The sequence below is a fragment of the Talaromyces proteolyticus genome (assembly GCF_021365285.1).
Source record: "Talaromyces proteolyticus strain PMI_201 chromosome Unknown BGW36scaffold_4, whole genome shotgun sequence".
Lineage (NCBI taxonomy): Eukaryota > Fungi > Ascomycota > Eurotiomycetes > Eurotiales > Trichocomaceae > Talaromyces > Talaromyces proteolyticus.
The window spans coordinates 798,342-813,387 of NW_025764280.1; the positions used below are offsets into that span (position 1 = coordinate 798,342).

A 15,046-nucleotide genomic window follows, 5' to 3' on the forward strand; every position below is an offset into this window, starting at 1 on the left:
AATTCTAGAAGGATGGTCAGACGATGCCATCATCACTTAGCATCTAAGTTGCTATTTAGTACGTATTATTCTACGTATTATCGGAGACCGAAGAGATATCACATAATCACCGGTTTATTGATCACGGATACGGATAGGTACTCTCCCAGGATCCCCCTTCATAAATCGTGGATATCAATGTATCGATTTTTACTCTTCCTTGACCGACCAAGCAAAACGCGCAAAAATCCACGTGAATGACCGTATGCTTTTGTTTGTTTCATGTGGACGCCGCAACTCTTGGTTGCTGATTTGTAGATCACATTATTCGGAGACTAGCTGTTTCACCGCCTCTCAACAATTTTCTTTGGACAACGTCTGTAATTTTCTCTGATAAGAATAGAAATACTATCAACAAAGACACATCGCACTTCTCTAGTTCTGTAATTCGAAACCAGTCGGATAGACGCATTGTCATTTCACACCGTGCCGCCTGATCAATGCTAGAACAGGTCCGTCATCGCTCCGTGAGATGCATCGCCCACCAGCTTCGCATACTTTGCCAATACGCCCCGCGTAACCTGCGGTTTGGGCGGTTGCCAATTATTCAGTCGTTCCTGTATTTCAGCGTCTGAAACATCCATGGAAAGCTCGTTTGTCTCGGCATTGATGGTAACGACGTCGCCGTCTCGCACGACCGCGATTGGTCCGCCCACGGCAGCCTCGGGGACGATATGGCCAACAATGAATCCATGGCTGGCCCCTGAATATCGACCATCGGTAATAAGAGCAACATTGGTGAGCTTTGCGCCCATCAGTGCAGCACTGGATTTAAGCTGTTCCGGCATCCCTGGTCCGCCTTTAGGGCCTTCGTAGCGGACAATAAGAACGAGATTCTCATCGCGAGGAATTTTGCCCTGCGTCAGTGCGTCGTTGAGTTGATTCTCTTTGTTAAATACCCGAGCCTTGCCGGTGAATTTGAGGCCCTCCTTGCCCGTAATCTTGGCAACGGCGCCGCCAGGAGCTAGATTGCCTCGGAGGATCTGTAAATGACCTGTAGCTTTTATTGGATTGTCAAGTGGCCGAATGATAACCTGGTCTTGAGGCAGCGATGGGAAGGATTCCACATTCTGCGCAAGAGTCTTTCCAGTAACAGTGGGAATGTCTCCATCCAAAAGACCGGCTGCGATTAGGAGCTTCTGTACTGACGGGATACCGCCGATTTGGTACAGGTCGGCCATATAGTACTTTCCACTAGGAGCCAAGTCGGCAATAAACGGGATTTTGTTGCTCACTCTCTGAACGTCGTCGAGAGTGAGATCGACCTCTGCGGTACGAGCCATGGCGAGGAAGTGAAGAATGCCGTTGGTACTTCCACCCAATGCCATAGTCATGACTAGTGCGTTTTCGAATGATCGCTTGGTGAGAAGCTTGCATGGAGTGATATCTTGCTCAAGGCATACTTGAATGGCATCGGCGGCTTTGACGCACTCACGCATTTTGGAGGGCGATTCGGCTGGGGTTGACGAGGAACCCGGCAGACTTAATCCCATTGACTCGATAGCCGTAGCCATTGTGTTGGCCGTGAACATACCCCCGCAAGCACCAGCGCCAGGGCACGCGTGTCGCTCGAGGTCCTCGATAATCTCGTCTTTCGTTTTGCTAGTGTCCCCACCATCATTGGGCTGGCGAAGTGTGTTGTATGCGTAGGCGCCTGCAGCTTCAAAACATGTCGAGATGTTGATGGGCTTTCGTAGTAAACTAGAATATCCGACGGCAATTGTGCCTCCATAGATCATGATGGAAGGTCGGTTGTGTCGAGCCATGCCCATAACGACACCTGGCATGTTCTTATCACAGCCTGGAATGGCAATGCATGCATCATGATACTGAGCACATGTCACGGTCTCGACGCTATCTGCGATGAGTTCTCGGGTCTGTAAGGAGAATCTCATTCCTGTATATTATATTTTAGTATGTACTGTGAAGCACGTGTAGCAAATACTAAACCCACCTTCAGTTCCCATAGTAATTGCATCAGAAACACCTATTGTGTTATACTGCCAGGCAATAAGCCCCTTGTCTGCAACTGATTTCTTGACCGTCTTCGCCAAGTCTAGAAGATGCATGTTACATGGATTCCCCTCCCACCACACGGAAGCAACCCCGACTTGAGGGCTTTTCTTCATAGCATTCCTGTCGGGTACACCGGCGGCATATAACATTGCCTGCAAACCCGTTAGATAAAGTCATACATGAATAAAAAAAAAGGAATGGGTTGGTCTCACCTGCGCTCCAGGAGAGTCATGTCCCCTGGTGAGGACGGTTGAGTATCTATTCAATAGGGGCGTCCCATCCTCATGCTTTGAGCCCGAAGGGGCCGGTGTATAATCCAGGTATCTTGGTTCTTGAGTCATTGTTCAAATGTCGTCAGTCAACTTTTCCTTGCCCATTTAAACCGGTATTTCGGCTGCGCGGGGTAATATACAGCTGATTGCTCGCGTGTTAGCTGGATGGTGCCGGGCGAGTGATATCAGTGCGATAGAGTTGAATTGGCCATTTAGTGGCAAGATATAAAAAAGAATACAAATTGGTTAAATTAGAAATTGAACAAGCCTGGTCTTCTCTCCTGAGGTTGAGGTGGCCCACAGTCAGGTTGTTCTCGGCCAGAATGCCGGCAATGCGGGGTATCTAGATGAGGATGCACCAATGGCAGTTGGGCAATAACAAATGACTAGTTACTATCGTCGTATTAAATGTTATTTTTGAAGTATATACGCATGAGCACAGAGCTTTGTACCAATGCTGTAGTTGGTTAGCATTGTGCTCTATAAATGGATGGTTTCATTAGACTTACCTACTATGACTAGCATTTGTCCTGACTGCGAGTCTCAGTTGGTACATTTTTTTAGAAGTGGACCGCATAGTGATTAACTGTCCCCTGGAAACTGGTCTTTAGCTAGTAAAACAGGGTATAAAGCACTCCTTTCCATCAGGAAGTAGGTCAGGAAGTGGTAAGGGGCCTGAGGTAAGCACTTAGGAGGTCTGGCGTGAAGGTCAGAGGATCTGTTCCAGAGCAAGTCCTGCCTCACCAGATGCCTAGACAGGGAACTCCGAAGCCTGAGGCTTTCTAAACGTATGGGCCGGTAAATTGAAGGAAGAAAAGCATGTCACGTTATAGGACCTCTGCGGAAGCTATTTATCTAACATACCTTAGGGTACTAGTACTGGTTCAATTTCTGTACCTCATTTTATCGACTTTCTGTACGCAAAAAGTGGGCTGCTTTAAAATTATTATTATCCTATCTTTTAATCTATACTTATATAGTAGCATCCTCTAAAAAAATATTATTATTTAATTAAGCATATTACTGATCCTATTCAGAAGCTAGAAACTTTTAATATTAATTTAAACATATCTAGCGTATGTATTTTGTTCTCAGTTTACTGAACCCAATGATTAGGGTTACTGCATAGGACAAGCAGACCATATAAATATGTCTATAACTTAAATTATGATCCATATTTTAGACATTGTTCATTACTATGATTAGATTAAGCACTGACTCTTAACATTTTAATAGCTATATCATCTTTAAAAATCGTCTACTTAGAACTACTTAGATAGTGTAGCCCTCGGCATCCACTAGTGGCGCTGTACCCAAGGAATGAAACCAACAACAGCACATGGGCACAATTTTGTTTAAAAAAGAAACCAACGCCGAAATCAAAACAGTTAGGAAAGCATTGGAGATATTCTGTCATGAATTAGCAACTGAGTGAAGAGGGCCCTTGAGCAGAGTGAGATTACGGAGACTACTCCGGAGAAGAAGAAAAATAATGAGCAATTTTAAACAAGCCCGAAAGCGGCCGTTGCTCCCAGAGTAGCTCCGAAAAGTGGGAAAAGACCTCTGAAAAGGTTCAATTGGGACCATTTTCGGAGCAATCCCGAGAACTCGTGGTCCTCATGTTCATGACGCGCCCTTTCTTCAGCATTTGCTTCTCCCTTGACAAAACTATCTTCTCTCAAGGTATACGGATGGAGTTTGTTGTTGACTGGAACAATCAAAGCTCCAGTGATTGGTGCGATCATTACCACCAGCCCGGCGGCAGTAAGATACAGCACGCTCAAGCGACGACCATGCGTTCCATCACGAACAGCGTATGCAACGTAGGAGTAGAGCAAGCTCGATGCTAAAGCTATGGATGGGAAAACGACTTTTCCAAGATCGTAGGTTGCCTCCCACTGCTGTGCTACGTGAGACACGGCAGATCCGGGCTTCTCGCGATCGCGGCCTTTGGACTGGCGAGATGGCTGGGCAATAGCAGGGATAGTGAATACGGATATAGAAATGATACCGCCTTTTATTGAAGATGGAAAAACATCTGGTCAGTATGCAGCGTCAGCAAAAACATGGCTGTAACACGCACCTGAAGCTGCAGCTGCAGCTAGAGTAGCCGCGACCTGAGCGGCTTTTACGAGGGTTGAGTCCGACATGGCAGCGACAATATGAGACAAGTAGTTCTCTTGCGAGTAAGTATTCCTGTAGATTGTTTTTGAGATGAATCGAGAGATTGGTGGCAACGGGTGATGCTGTCTACCCGCGATGACGTATGGCAAGTCCTGTATAGACGCTAATCCTAATAGGGTTACGCAACTGATCACAGTATGGTTAGGGTTAAGGTTGGCCAGGTATTTATGTAATGTATGACTCAAGAAAAGTAGAGACCGTTAATCGGTTCCTAGAAGTAAGCTGTTAACTAAGTTGGCGATTGAAGTCTTCCTGTAGGAATATAAGGAGTATATACTAATGGGACGAAATGCTGAAATGCATACCAAACGATGACAAATAATGGGTCCGAGAGAGAGACACTCGTTTCACAGCAAAGTCTTTTTCAAGTTATAGAGTGTAAGAAATGACTTCTGGAAGATGTACTTGGGCTTCTATTGTCCCTTTAAAGAACATGAACGTGCCTATTGCTGCCTGGCCTCGTCTCAGTGCATTCGGCAATTGTAGTTCGGAGCTCTCTGTGTCGGCGTGATTTAAATTTGTTCTGTAAAGATGATGCTCACATTAAAATTCATATATCGGAATTTCATACGCCCAAGACCATGAGAGTGAGATAATAATGTTCAAAGCTTCAAAAATAATTACTTATTACATCATATTACAGCATTATACTGGGTTAAGAGGCTTTTGATTTCCCCGCGCCAATGACCAGCCTCCATTGCCACAACACGAGCTGTCTTTCCATCGTGTGTTTTTAATCCTCTTACAAAGCTCGAATGGTTTAACACCTTTTTCAACAGTGTAACATTGCCCATCTTTGCAGCGTAGTGGATTGGAGCCATTCCATCTTGACCAACCGCGTCTCCGATATCCTTGCGTCCTAGTAGTGTTACCGCACAGTCCACATTCTCATGGCGCAGAGCCTCAATGAGTGCAGTATTTCCATCTTGGTTCTTTTGTATCAATAAAAGATTCATATCGGTATACAGCTGTAGCAAGCTGCTCAATTGTTCGTTCTCCCCCTGAATACACAAGTGATGAAGTAAATTATTCCCGGAGGTATCAAACAAGTCGAGCCTTGCCCCGTGATCAATTAACATTTGCATACAACCAAGGTCATCCAAAAAGTCGAAGATGGGGGGCCTATCATCCTCATCTTGCGCATCGATATCAAGACTAGTTTGATTGCCATTTCCTTTGCAGAGTAGAGCTACTGTTTCGCGTCTACTTTCGCCTGTATCGGAAAGACCTGCATAATGAAGTGCAACCTGTTGGTTTTCCTGTCGGACATTGCGGTCTGCACCAGCTTCAATGAGAAGCTTGACACAATCGACCGAACATCGCTGCGCGGCCATCATCAGTGCAGATTCTCCCCAGATATTAGCCTGATCAATATTGAGATGCTTTGGGTGACGCTTATAAATTTCTAGCGAATACGCCAGGCTCTCCAATGCATTCGACTCGACAGCAGCATGGATTATATTCGCGTTCAGATTGGACTGAATAAAGGGATCCGCCCCGGTTTTGATGAGAATCTTCATTTTATCTGCCTGTCCTGTAGCACTAGCCCAATGTAACGGCGTCCAGTGGAACTTGCGGTCCTTTTGATCAACGAGGTTGTGAATCACCTTGCGCGCGTCTGCATTCTCGGCTGCTGTAGCTCGGAACTGCTCAATGATTGTCAAGTATAACGGTGACCGTTTTTGGTATTTGATTTTCCAATGTGCCCACTTTGTGCCTGCCGGTGCATTATTGGCGTTATCGACAAATTCAATTAATCGTTCTAAAGTCGGACGTTCCGTGTCGGTGGGTTCGTATAAGTCGAGAACGGCAATGTGGATTGGGGTGAATTCATAGTCGTCGATATAATCATCGTCCTTGGAGAAGACTTGCACGATGTCTTTTTCCAATTTGGTAGCGTCTGCACCGCGAGATTTGAGAAATGCCAGATCGACAGGTTTTCTAAGACCGAGTTAGTAATATTTATCGAGGGTGAGGGGCGATGACAGACCTTGTGCCAAGGTCAGATGTTTCTGTGTCGGCACCAAGTTGAACAAGATATTCGACTGTAGCTAACTGTCTTGCGTATGCAGCAGTCTGTGTTTCATTAGAATATAGACCAACTTATGCTTTTCAGTACTATGAGAATAAAATGACGACTCACATGCAAAAGGGACCAGCCATCTGGCGCTGTATCCCACGGAGTCGCTTCCCCTGACTCAATAGCTAATTTAAGTTTTTCCAGATTCCCATGTTTCACGTATCGCATAGCGTTCGAGCCTTCTGGGACCATCCGATATGTATTTAAATTATATCGAATCTTGATAGAGTTTGCTGATACTAGGTGTGACATGGCCTTTTTAAACATCGACACGGGGATGGCTCCTTTTTGAGACGACGTTGTTGCTGCTGCACAATCAGGTTCAGTGCATTCAACTTTTGATTTATTGTTCTGTCGGTATATTCGAGTCTTGGACTTTGATGAGGTGTCTGTAAACTGTGTATGGCACTTGCAATAACAATCATATCGGCACGCCCGACGAATAATCAATGACTGTTCTTTGACATCAGAATCTAGTATTGCCAACTCGCTCTCAGAAAGTGAGCCTTTTGACTTGCTATTCCTCCGATGACTACTAGCAGACGACATTGAGGTGGCTATTGATCCTTTTCCAGAGGATATAGAGCTTGTCGCCGAAAGGGTTGTACCTCCAAGGGACATTGATGCGCTGTACGATGAGTTCGCCGATGGGTATTTCGAAAGCGCGGGTAGAGGTGATGTATCATTAAGGGGTTCTGTTATCATTTCGTCGACCATTGTCGAACATGCTTCAAGAAGTTGTGGATGTTGATTGCACACCGCAAGGAACGTTTCCCTGTTCAACTTCTCAGCACTCAGAGTAGTCTAGAAGGAAGGAATACCAACATATGTGCCAACGATACAAAACTGTGCAATTGCGCACAGTGACTTTTTATGCGTTCATCTAGATTTTCGAATCCGGACTTATGCTGTACCCATTTCATTCGCCGTAATGCCGAATTTTCGGTTTTGTATACCTGTGTCAACCGCTTCTCCAAGTCTCTCACAGTCGTGAACCCTTCACTGATCGCATTTCGAAGAATCTCTTCTGAGATGTTGTGTTTAGCTTGACGGCTGCGTAGTACTCGATCGAAGCCCTTGAGGGCTTCTTCAAAAAGAGTGACGCTATTAGCGAGTTGCGAAAGATCTTTTTCGGCATCTTTCAATGTCTTTAGAAAATCTAGGACTCCTTTGCTGGCTTTGAGGAGGCTGGATATTGATGCTAATAAGCCGATTGCTGAGATTGGGTCCATTATCCGAATGCATTACTAGTATCTTCATTTATCTCGCATTTCTTCGTCTTTGACACGATCGTTGTTGGCGACAAAAGTTCATTTAAAGGTGGGTAATGTTAATATTGCCTGGCTTGGTACAAATAGTGAAGCAGTCGACTCTCCATATCTTGGACTTCAAGTTGCTTGATAGTCAAGTTAGTGCTTAGAAGAGACACCACAAGAGCCTGCCCGGGTCACACCCTATCAATCTTTAATTACCCGGTGGTTTCCGTGACGAGCGAGAACCGGAGCACGACATCCAAGCTCTCTGTCAGTTCATCCGACCCCAACAGACAGGCGACGCTAACAGGGCTATTGATGCATACATCCTAACAGCGGCGGAGCTAACTCCAGACCATCCCCCAGAAACCCCCTAGTGTGACACCGGTGATGGGCCACGTCAGCGCAGCCTAGCGTGCACTGTCGAGAGCAAGACCAGCCATGCGCAGCCAGCTACCAAAGGCCTGTGCGCGGAGATAACAGAGTCATGTTCATGCCAGCCTCGTTTAGAACCCATGGTGGGGACGAAGAGCCTCATTTTGTTGTAAAAGTGATACTACAATTTACTAGCTGTAATATTCAGCCCCTCCCGTCGTCTGTCTTCATCTTTGATAAAGATTCCATCACCCCTGGATTTTTGTTTAATCAAAGTTCATGTAATCTCAATAATAAATTTCCAAATAGAAAAAATGGTTTCGCCAAATGGTCATCCCTTGCTAGACTCGAATTCCCCAGCTCTTCACTTGACCCATCCTACGGATGCAGAAAATCTCTCAATATGGAATTTGACAGCCAGTTCCTGGAAAGATGCTTTACCTGAAAGTGTTTACCTTAAAGAGTCATCATATCTCATGACAGTTCCGTTAGCAAAAGATGGAGGAATGACCCAATGGATATTGGTAGATAAGAATCTCCCTCCCAATCAACGAGCCCTACTGGCATCTTGCGAAACATTTCGTAAACGCTCGTGGATAATCACAGATGAAGAAGGGGTCAGTAATTTGACAGAGATGGTCACACACGGTGTCGCTAGTGTATACTGCGACTCAAAATATAGAGGCCGAGGCTATGCTTCGCGACTCATGAAGGAGTTAGCAAATGTTTTACCAAATTGGCAGACTGAGACCATGAACTGCGTGGCTAGCGTGCTATTTTCCGACATTGGAAAGGAATTCTATACAAAGCTTGGGTGGCGGGCTTTTCCTAGCTATCATATCGAGTTCGCTCCATCAGCGGATATATCACGAACAGCAAAGCCGATATTGGCCGGAGACCTCGAGCAACTTTGCAAGGAGGACGAGGAGTTATCTCGAAAAGCCTTGATAAACGCTAAACCATGGTCTCTAAGTGATAGAAGAACGAAGTTTATGATTGTTCCTGACCATGATCACATGCTTTGGCATCATAGCAAAGAAGAATTCGCGGCACAGACGCTGTTCCAGAATACACCCAAGATTAAAGGAGCTATCACAGGAGAGCCTGGGAATCGAATCTGGGCTATTTGGACACATCGTTTTTATGAACCTCCAGAAAGATCGTCCAACAACGTCCTCTACATCTTACGGTTGGTGGTTGAGGACCAATCTGATATAGGAAATCCGTTGCAGATAGAACAGCTAAAATCAATCATTTCAGCTGCACGAGCGGAGGCAGCAGACTGGAATCTCCACCACGTAAAGATATGGGATCCTTCTCCTCAAATAAAAGGATTGATCAAGCATATAGGAGTTCCATATCATGAAGAACATCGCCAAGAGGAGGGAATTTGTAGTTTGCTGTGGTATGGACCAGGAGATGGCACAGAAGACTCTATAGAATGGGTCTCGAACGAGAAATATGGATGGTGTTAGAATTTCTTACTCCTATGAAGCGGATTTAGTCTGGAATATAGTATGTTCATCTATAAAAGTTTAGTCCCAAACCAACCGAAACAATTGGAACGCTTAATCTACGTACTAGCGACTCACCCTATAGCCATGCAGCCATTTCTACCAGCCTTAAAGTATTCAATGTTGAACTATTCCACAGAAGGTCTAAAGATGAGAGATTTCTCCTCGTAAATGATTGGTTTACCATCAGCTCCAAGTCCCTCCAGAACCATAGATATATCCTTTTCGGCACGAAAGCCGAGTTTTTGGTACAATGGCCACGCAACTTGGGTACTCTCCAGAGCGACTGGGATATTGTCACGCTTGCTGTATTCGAGACCCCATTGTATTAGAATAGAGGCTGCACCACGTCGTTCGTGTTTAGGATCTGTGCCAATAAAACTTAGGCCTAGAGAGTAAGCACCACCACTCACATTTGTTTACATGTATTCGGAACTCACAGTAGCAGGGCTTCCCACACAGCACTTTTTCACTCGCGTCTTCGACTATCCTAGTCCAGTCTTCCAAAACATCTAGTCTTGTCCCATCTGGCCAATTCCAGGGTGACTCGACATATACCTCTGACTCAAGAATTGGACGCCTCCATTTCGCAAAACTGACTATCTCCTTTTCGTCTCGTACAATGAGGATCTCCCATTTTGGATCCCTGATCTCATTGATCACCTTTTCTGCAAGGGACACTCTCAACTTGTCACGGACAGAAGGGGTTGGGAACTGGGCTCGAAGCATTAAGTTGGTGCCAAATGCAGCCATGTGGATATCGGCGATGCGATCAGCGTCCGCTTCCTCGGCGAGAGAAAGAGCGAGTGTCATACTTGCTCTCCAGAATACGAGAATAGATTCCTGTATAGATAGTAACCTGATAGGGTGCTATTTTAGAGAAATATTTCTGTTTTTCCGGCTCTATACTTATTGTCGTGAAGATACTTTTATATTTTTTTTTCTTACGGCGGACTGTTACGTGTCGTACCCCTCCAGTTTGTGTGCAGCCTGATACTTTCGCATCTTCCCCACCCGACAGCCTCACCGTGTAAAATATCGTATTATACGGAAAATAATACTGCCATCGAACTAAGTTAAACTGAAGATATATTGTTCAAAACTATATATGTAATGAACGTCAAAGACATTATAATATTTTGTTAGAAAAAAGAAATATTGAATACACAATATTTACCACATCAGGTTCGCGGGCGTATCAAGTACTAAATTGGCTAGGATTTCGACTAGAAAATACTAAAATTTGATGATTTTGGGGAGACATCTCATTTAGGTAGACTGTTTAGAAAATAGATATAGCATAGAATTGATTTTTTCAAAATATGATATGAAAAGCTCAATGTCGGTCAATTCAGCTAACTCATCATACGAGTGGCACTTTCTTGGAAATCCGAATAGTCCATAGTCTGCTTAAAGATCAATTTAAGTCGAAAGGCATATTATTACCAAATATGCTTGGAGTAGTTGTCTTTCTAAATATACCGATCACCAGGGATATTCCTATCAAGAGTTAGTTAGAATTTTCTGAACAGTTAATTCTGTATAATTTCATCTTACCCTGTTTTCCCACGTCCAGAATGTTCCGGTTTGGTCAATCGTCTTGCTCTGGATAACTTTAACCATATCCTGAACAGACTCTTCGGCTGTTATCTGGCCGCCATCCAGTTCCCAAGAAATCTCGATATTTCCCATGTCGCTATTTTCATGCTGCTTAGCTTCATAGTGTTGAAACAACCCTAATCAACGGATGGCAAAAAAACTCACGTGGCCACTTCTCCAGGGTGCAAAGCTAGAATGATGGTTTCACTCTTTTTCCTCTTTAATTCTTCCGCCATGTGCTGCGTAATTCATTAAGCATACGCCCCTTTCAGACCCATACAGGAAGGGTGCCGACATACGCGCAATGCTTGATTCAATGCTGCCTTTGATGCTGCGTACGCAGCAAATCTAACACCATGTGTTTAGCATCGTATTTCACTTGTACTTGATTTGGTAGTAAATAACGATTGGTTGAATTACCCATCTTCAAAGTCAAGAAAGTTTCCTGTAGAGCCGGAGTCGCTGGACATGAAAGCTATCGTTCCAATGGAAACGTCGCTTAACTTCAGCAACTTCTGCGCTATAATGATGGGGCCCACAGTATTCGTGTGTAGATGGTTGGTAAAGTTATCAAATGTCCTAGAAAACTCAGAACTGTATTATGTATTCTGTAGGGGAAATATACATGTCGAGTGATCTCTACATCAGGGTTAGCTATACAAGCAGTCATTGGAAGCAGATGGGATAAAGCATAACAGTGTGGTCATCCTCACATTGGGGTAATCCAAAATACCAGCATTGATAACTGCATAATCGATTTTCTTCTCCCTCGACTCAATTAATTGGCCAATGAATCGCTGAATTGAGAAATCAGCAAGACTCTGATAATCGATACAGGAGCATAAAAGGACACACATTGATGCTTTCATTACTTGACACATCACAGGTCAAGATTTTCACCCGATCAGGGGCATCACGGTATATGGCATCCAAACCAGTACTCGAACTGCGTGCTGTCGCGATGACGCGGTGGCCATCTGCAATATTCTGGCGGACGAACTCGAGGCCGATGCCGCGTGAGGCTCCGACAATCAACCACGTTTTGGGTGTCTCCATCATAATCGATAGATATTCCACAAATTAAGGGCTAGTCTTTGATCTGAATACTTATCAGGTAAAAACTACTTGGTAGAGAACAACATGGGGAGCTTGGAGATTATACGAAATGATGGAAAGTGGAGAACTATTTAAGTCTTAGCGTTGTTCCACACGTCGGGGTTGTACCTGCCGTTTGGAGTAATTTCGGATGAAAATTTGCAATTGTAATTTACATCCGTCAGGACGAACACGGAAGATTCGCTCTAGATTCGATCTTCACAAACGCTAACACGTTTTATTTGAATGGAGACACTGATCTTCCTCATCAGCAAGGCATTCAAGTGAGGCGTCATAAGCACTGGCACTAATCAGATAATGCTTCAACATGACACTGAACGAAACCCCCACATGAGGCTCTTAATGCCAACCCAGACCGGGGTATTTTGGTATGTAGCTATTCAGAGGCCTATAACGCACAAATTATTAATTTGGGGGTATTCACATGTAGTGGTGCCAAGCCTCTTGGCTAATGCAAGGCTACCTAAATCAATCACCTACGCAATATCTTTCGTTTGGCCCTTCGTGCTAAGAGGTTTTTTAAAAAGCAACTATACTATGCACAATAATGCCCAATGAACGACTTAGCTCATCGGTTACGAGTCATACGCCAAACCGGCAAGTCTTTGTGTAGGTGGCTCTATATCTGGTTGGCTGCTTGATCCCGCCTCGTTCGTTACATTATCTTTCTGAGACGGTAAATATTACAGAGCCTGAAGACTTTGTATAGAATAACTAGTGTGATACCAGATTTGATTATATTGTTTGTGATGAGGATAGCCACCAATTGCTATCAAGATGAGGCTCTTTCAAGTTCTGTATTACGACGCTACGAGTCTCTATTCTTCAATGTTGACTGCTTTTTTATTAATATCGCTCCAGCCCTGTCTGAATATATTCTTCTTTACACGCTGTGAGAGTCTCTAACCTTCAATATTTGCCATACCGTCAATTTTGATATACCTATATGCTCACTTGCTTGACCTATCAAAAGATCTGATGAAAATGTACTTCACCAAAGCTACTTTTCTGGTCCTGTTTCCTTTCATTTGCCATGTAGCAGGGTCATTCCATGATAACCCTCAAGTCGTTCTTCCTGACCAAGAAACAATATCTATAGCCGAACTTGAGAAGAAATGGGGTGTTGATGTGAGCTTCTTCCATTATTGTTTACTACTATATGATAACAGAGTGGATATAGTGGGCATACTCCGGCATTTCTACGTTCGCCCATTTGAAGCATGTTAGATGCTTGATCGACCCCCAGACAAAATTTGACATTGCTGTGCTTGGAGTCCCCTTCGACACTGCTGTTAGCTATCGGCCTGGTAAGTGACTATCATATTCATGTACAGCTTTGACTAACCCTTCGTAGGAGCTCGGTTTGGTCCACGCGCAATTCGTGCTGCATCTGCGCGCCAGACTCAATTCCGAGGCTTCAACCATAGGGCCGGTATCAACCCTTATACGTCGTGGGCCTCAATCCTTGACTGCGGGGACATTCCCGTAACGCCATTTGACAATGCTCTTGCAGTCCATCAGATGACAATCGCTTATGCAGAGCTACTTGCTCGAAAACCGGCCAGCTACGAAGATCCGTCATCCCATACTTACCCAAAACTGGTGTCAATTGGTGGTGATCATAGTATTGCTCTTCCAGCTCTTCGTGCACTCCAGAAGGTCTACGGTGAACCAATTACTGTACTGCACTTTGACGCCCATCTCGACACTTGGCACCCGGGGAAGTTCCCATCTGCGTGGGCCAACACCCCTACACAAGCAGATTTTAACCATGGAAGTATGTTCTGGTTAGCTACCCAAGAAGGATTGATATCAAATACTTCCTCCGTTCATGCGGGGCTACGTACTCGCTTGGCCGGGAGTGATTACACAGATTACAGTGACGATGAAAACCAAGGATTTTTACGTATTGAATCAGATGATATTGACTCTTTGGGAGTAGCGGGGATAATCCAAATCATAATGGAGCGTATTGGAAAAGAAAATCCAGTTTATTTGAGCGTTGATATCGACGTCCTAGATCCGGGCCTTGCTCCTGGTACTGGAACACCAGAAGCCGGAGGTTGGACAACCCGAGAACTAATTCAAATTCTGAGAGGTATCGAAGATTTGAACATCGTTGGAGCTGATCTAGTAGAGGTAGCCCCAGCGTATGATGGGTTTGGTGAATCTACGGCATTATCTGGAGCACAGATTATTTATGAGATTGTGACAAGTATTGTGAAGAAAGGATTGAAAGACAAAGGAGAGTACACTGAGCTTTGGAAGCCTAAGGGGAAATATTTTTCCCAGAGTGCTCCTGATACAACAGATAAAAAGGAGTATCTGAAAAAGACGGAGTTGTAACAGCCTTCTCAAACTCCAATGGGCAGGTGCTGGAGGATTCTTGCAAACTATCAGTTGATGTACCATGTACCTGCTTTACACATGTTACAAATACGTATTTAAGTAATTTAGGGAAGACAGGTTCTATCGTTTTCTAACAATTGACTTTTACTATATAGGGACCAAAAAGAACAGAAACGGTGTATGCAAACAGAATGACCAATAAATACCACCTGACCTATGATCCAACAGAGCTCGTAATTAGTAAATTCT

The 15,046-nt window shown here is 44.4% G+C and overlaps 7 protein-coding genes across 7 annotated transcripts; 2 read left to right on the forward strand and 5 right to left on the reverse strand.

Moving 5' to 3' along the window:
* Positions 1 to 184: 184 nt before the first annotated feature.
* Positions 185 to 2,487, reverse strand: BGW36DRAFT_128123 (putative mitochondrial dihydroxy acid dehydratase). Its single transcript, XM_046209333.1, has 3 exons — positions 2,268 to 2,487; positions 1,994 to 2,207; positions 185 to 1,936 (listed from the first exon to the last, which is right to left on the reverse strand). Exons 1-3 carry the CDS (start codon positions 2,394 to 2,396, stop codon positions 483 to 485), a joined length of 1,797 nt encoding a protein of 598 aa, XP_046074073.1. The 5' UTR covers positions 2,397 to 2,487; the 3' UTR covers positions 185 to 482.
* Positions 2,488 to 3,450: 963 nt separating this feature from the next.
* Positions 3,451 to 4,551, reverse strand: BGW36DRAFT_374016 (uncharacterized protein). The gene is made up of 2 exons (XM_046215637.1): positions 4,411 to 4,551; positions 3,451 to 4,341 (listed from the first exon to the last, which is right to left on the reverse strand). The coding sequence occupies exons 1-2, from the start codon at positions 4,475 to 4,477 to the stop codon at positions 3,830 to 3,832; spliced, it is 579 nt and encodes a 192-aa protein (XP_046074074.1). The 5' UTR covers positions 4,478 to 4,551; the 3' UTR covers positions 3,451 to 3,829.
* Positions 4,552 to 5,143: 592 nt separating this feature from the next.
* BGW36DRAFT_337865 (ankyrin repeat protein) lies at positions 5,144 to 8,144 on the reverse strand (the record flags this gene model as incomplete). Its single annotated transcript, XM_046212997.1, has 4 exons — positions 7,417 to 8,144; positions 6,655 to 7,366; positions 6,502 to 6,587; positions 5,144 to 6,452 (listed from the first exon to the last, which is right to left on the reverse strand). The coding sequence occupies exons 1-4, from the start codon at positions 7,821 to 7,823 to the stop codon at positions 5,144 to 5,146; spliced, it is 2,514 nt and encodes an 837-aa protein (XP_046074075.1). The 5' UTR covers positions 7,824 to 8,144.
* A 389-nt stretch (positions 8,145 to 8,533) lies between these two features.
* Positions 8,534 to 9,694, forward strand: BGW36DRAFT_395482 (uncharacterized protein; the record flags this gene model as incomplete). Its single annotated transcript, XM_046218047.1, has 1 exon — positions 8,534 to 9,694. The coding sequence occupies one exon, from the start codon at positions 8,534 to 8,536 to the stop codon at positions 9,692 to 9,694; it is 1,161 nt and encodes a 386-aa protein (XP_046074076.1).
* A 167-nt stretch (positions 9,695 to 9,861) lies between these two features.
* On the reverse strand, positions 9,862 to 10,546 carry BGW36DRAFT_425198 (acyl-CoA N-acyltransferase; the record flags this gene model as incomplete). The annotated part of the gene is made up of 2 exons (XM_046220083.1): positions 9,862 to 10,121; positions 10,174 to 10,546. The coding sequence occupies 2 exons, from the start codon at positions 10,544 to 10,546 to the stop codon at positions 9,862 to 9,864; spliced, it is 633 nt and encodes a 210-aa protein (XP_046074077.1).
* A 441-nt stretch (positions 10,547 to 10,987) lies between these two features.
* BGW36DRAFT_374023 (putative short-chain dehydrogenase) lies at positions 10,988 to 12,473 on the reverse strand. Its single transcript, XM_046215638.1, has 8 exons — positions 12,188 to 12,473; positions 12,046 to 12,129; positions 11,958 to 11,971; positions 11,753 to 11,911; positions 11,632 to 11,680; positions 11,498 to 11,571; positions 11,291 to 11,429; positions 10,988 to 11,233 (listed from the first exon to the last, which is right to left on the reverse strand). The coding sequence occupies exons 1-8, from the start codon at positions 12,389 to 12,391 to the stop codon at positions 11,219 to 11,221; spliced, it is 738 nt and encodes a 245-aa protein (XP_046074078.1). The 5' UTR covers positions 12,392 to 12,473; the 3' UTR covers positions 10,988 to 11,218.
* An 864-nt stretch (positions 12,474 to 13,337) lies between these two features.
* BGW36DRAFT_337871 (agmatinase) lies at positions 13,338 to 14,910 on the forward strand. The gene is made up of 3 exons (XM_046212998.1): positions 13,338 to 13,576; positions 13,629 to 13,755; positions 13,803 to 14,910. Exons 1-3 carry the CDS (start codon positions 13,427 to 13,429, stop codon positions 14,792 to 14,794), a joined length of 1,269 nt encoding a protein of 422 aa, XP_046074079.1. The 5' UTR covers positions 13,338 to 13,426; the 3' UTR covers positions 14,795 to 14,910.
* The last annotated feature ends 136 nt before the right edge of the window (positions 14,911 to 15,046 follow it).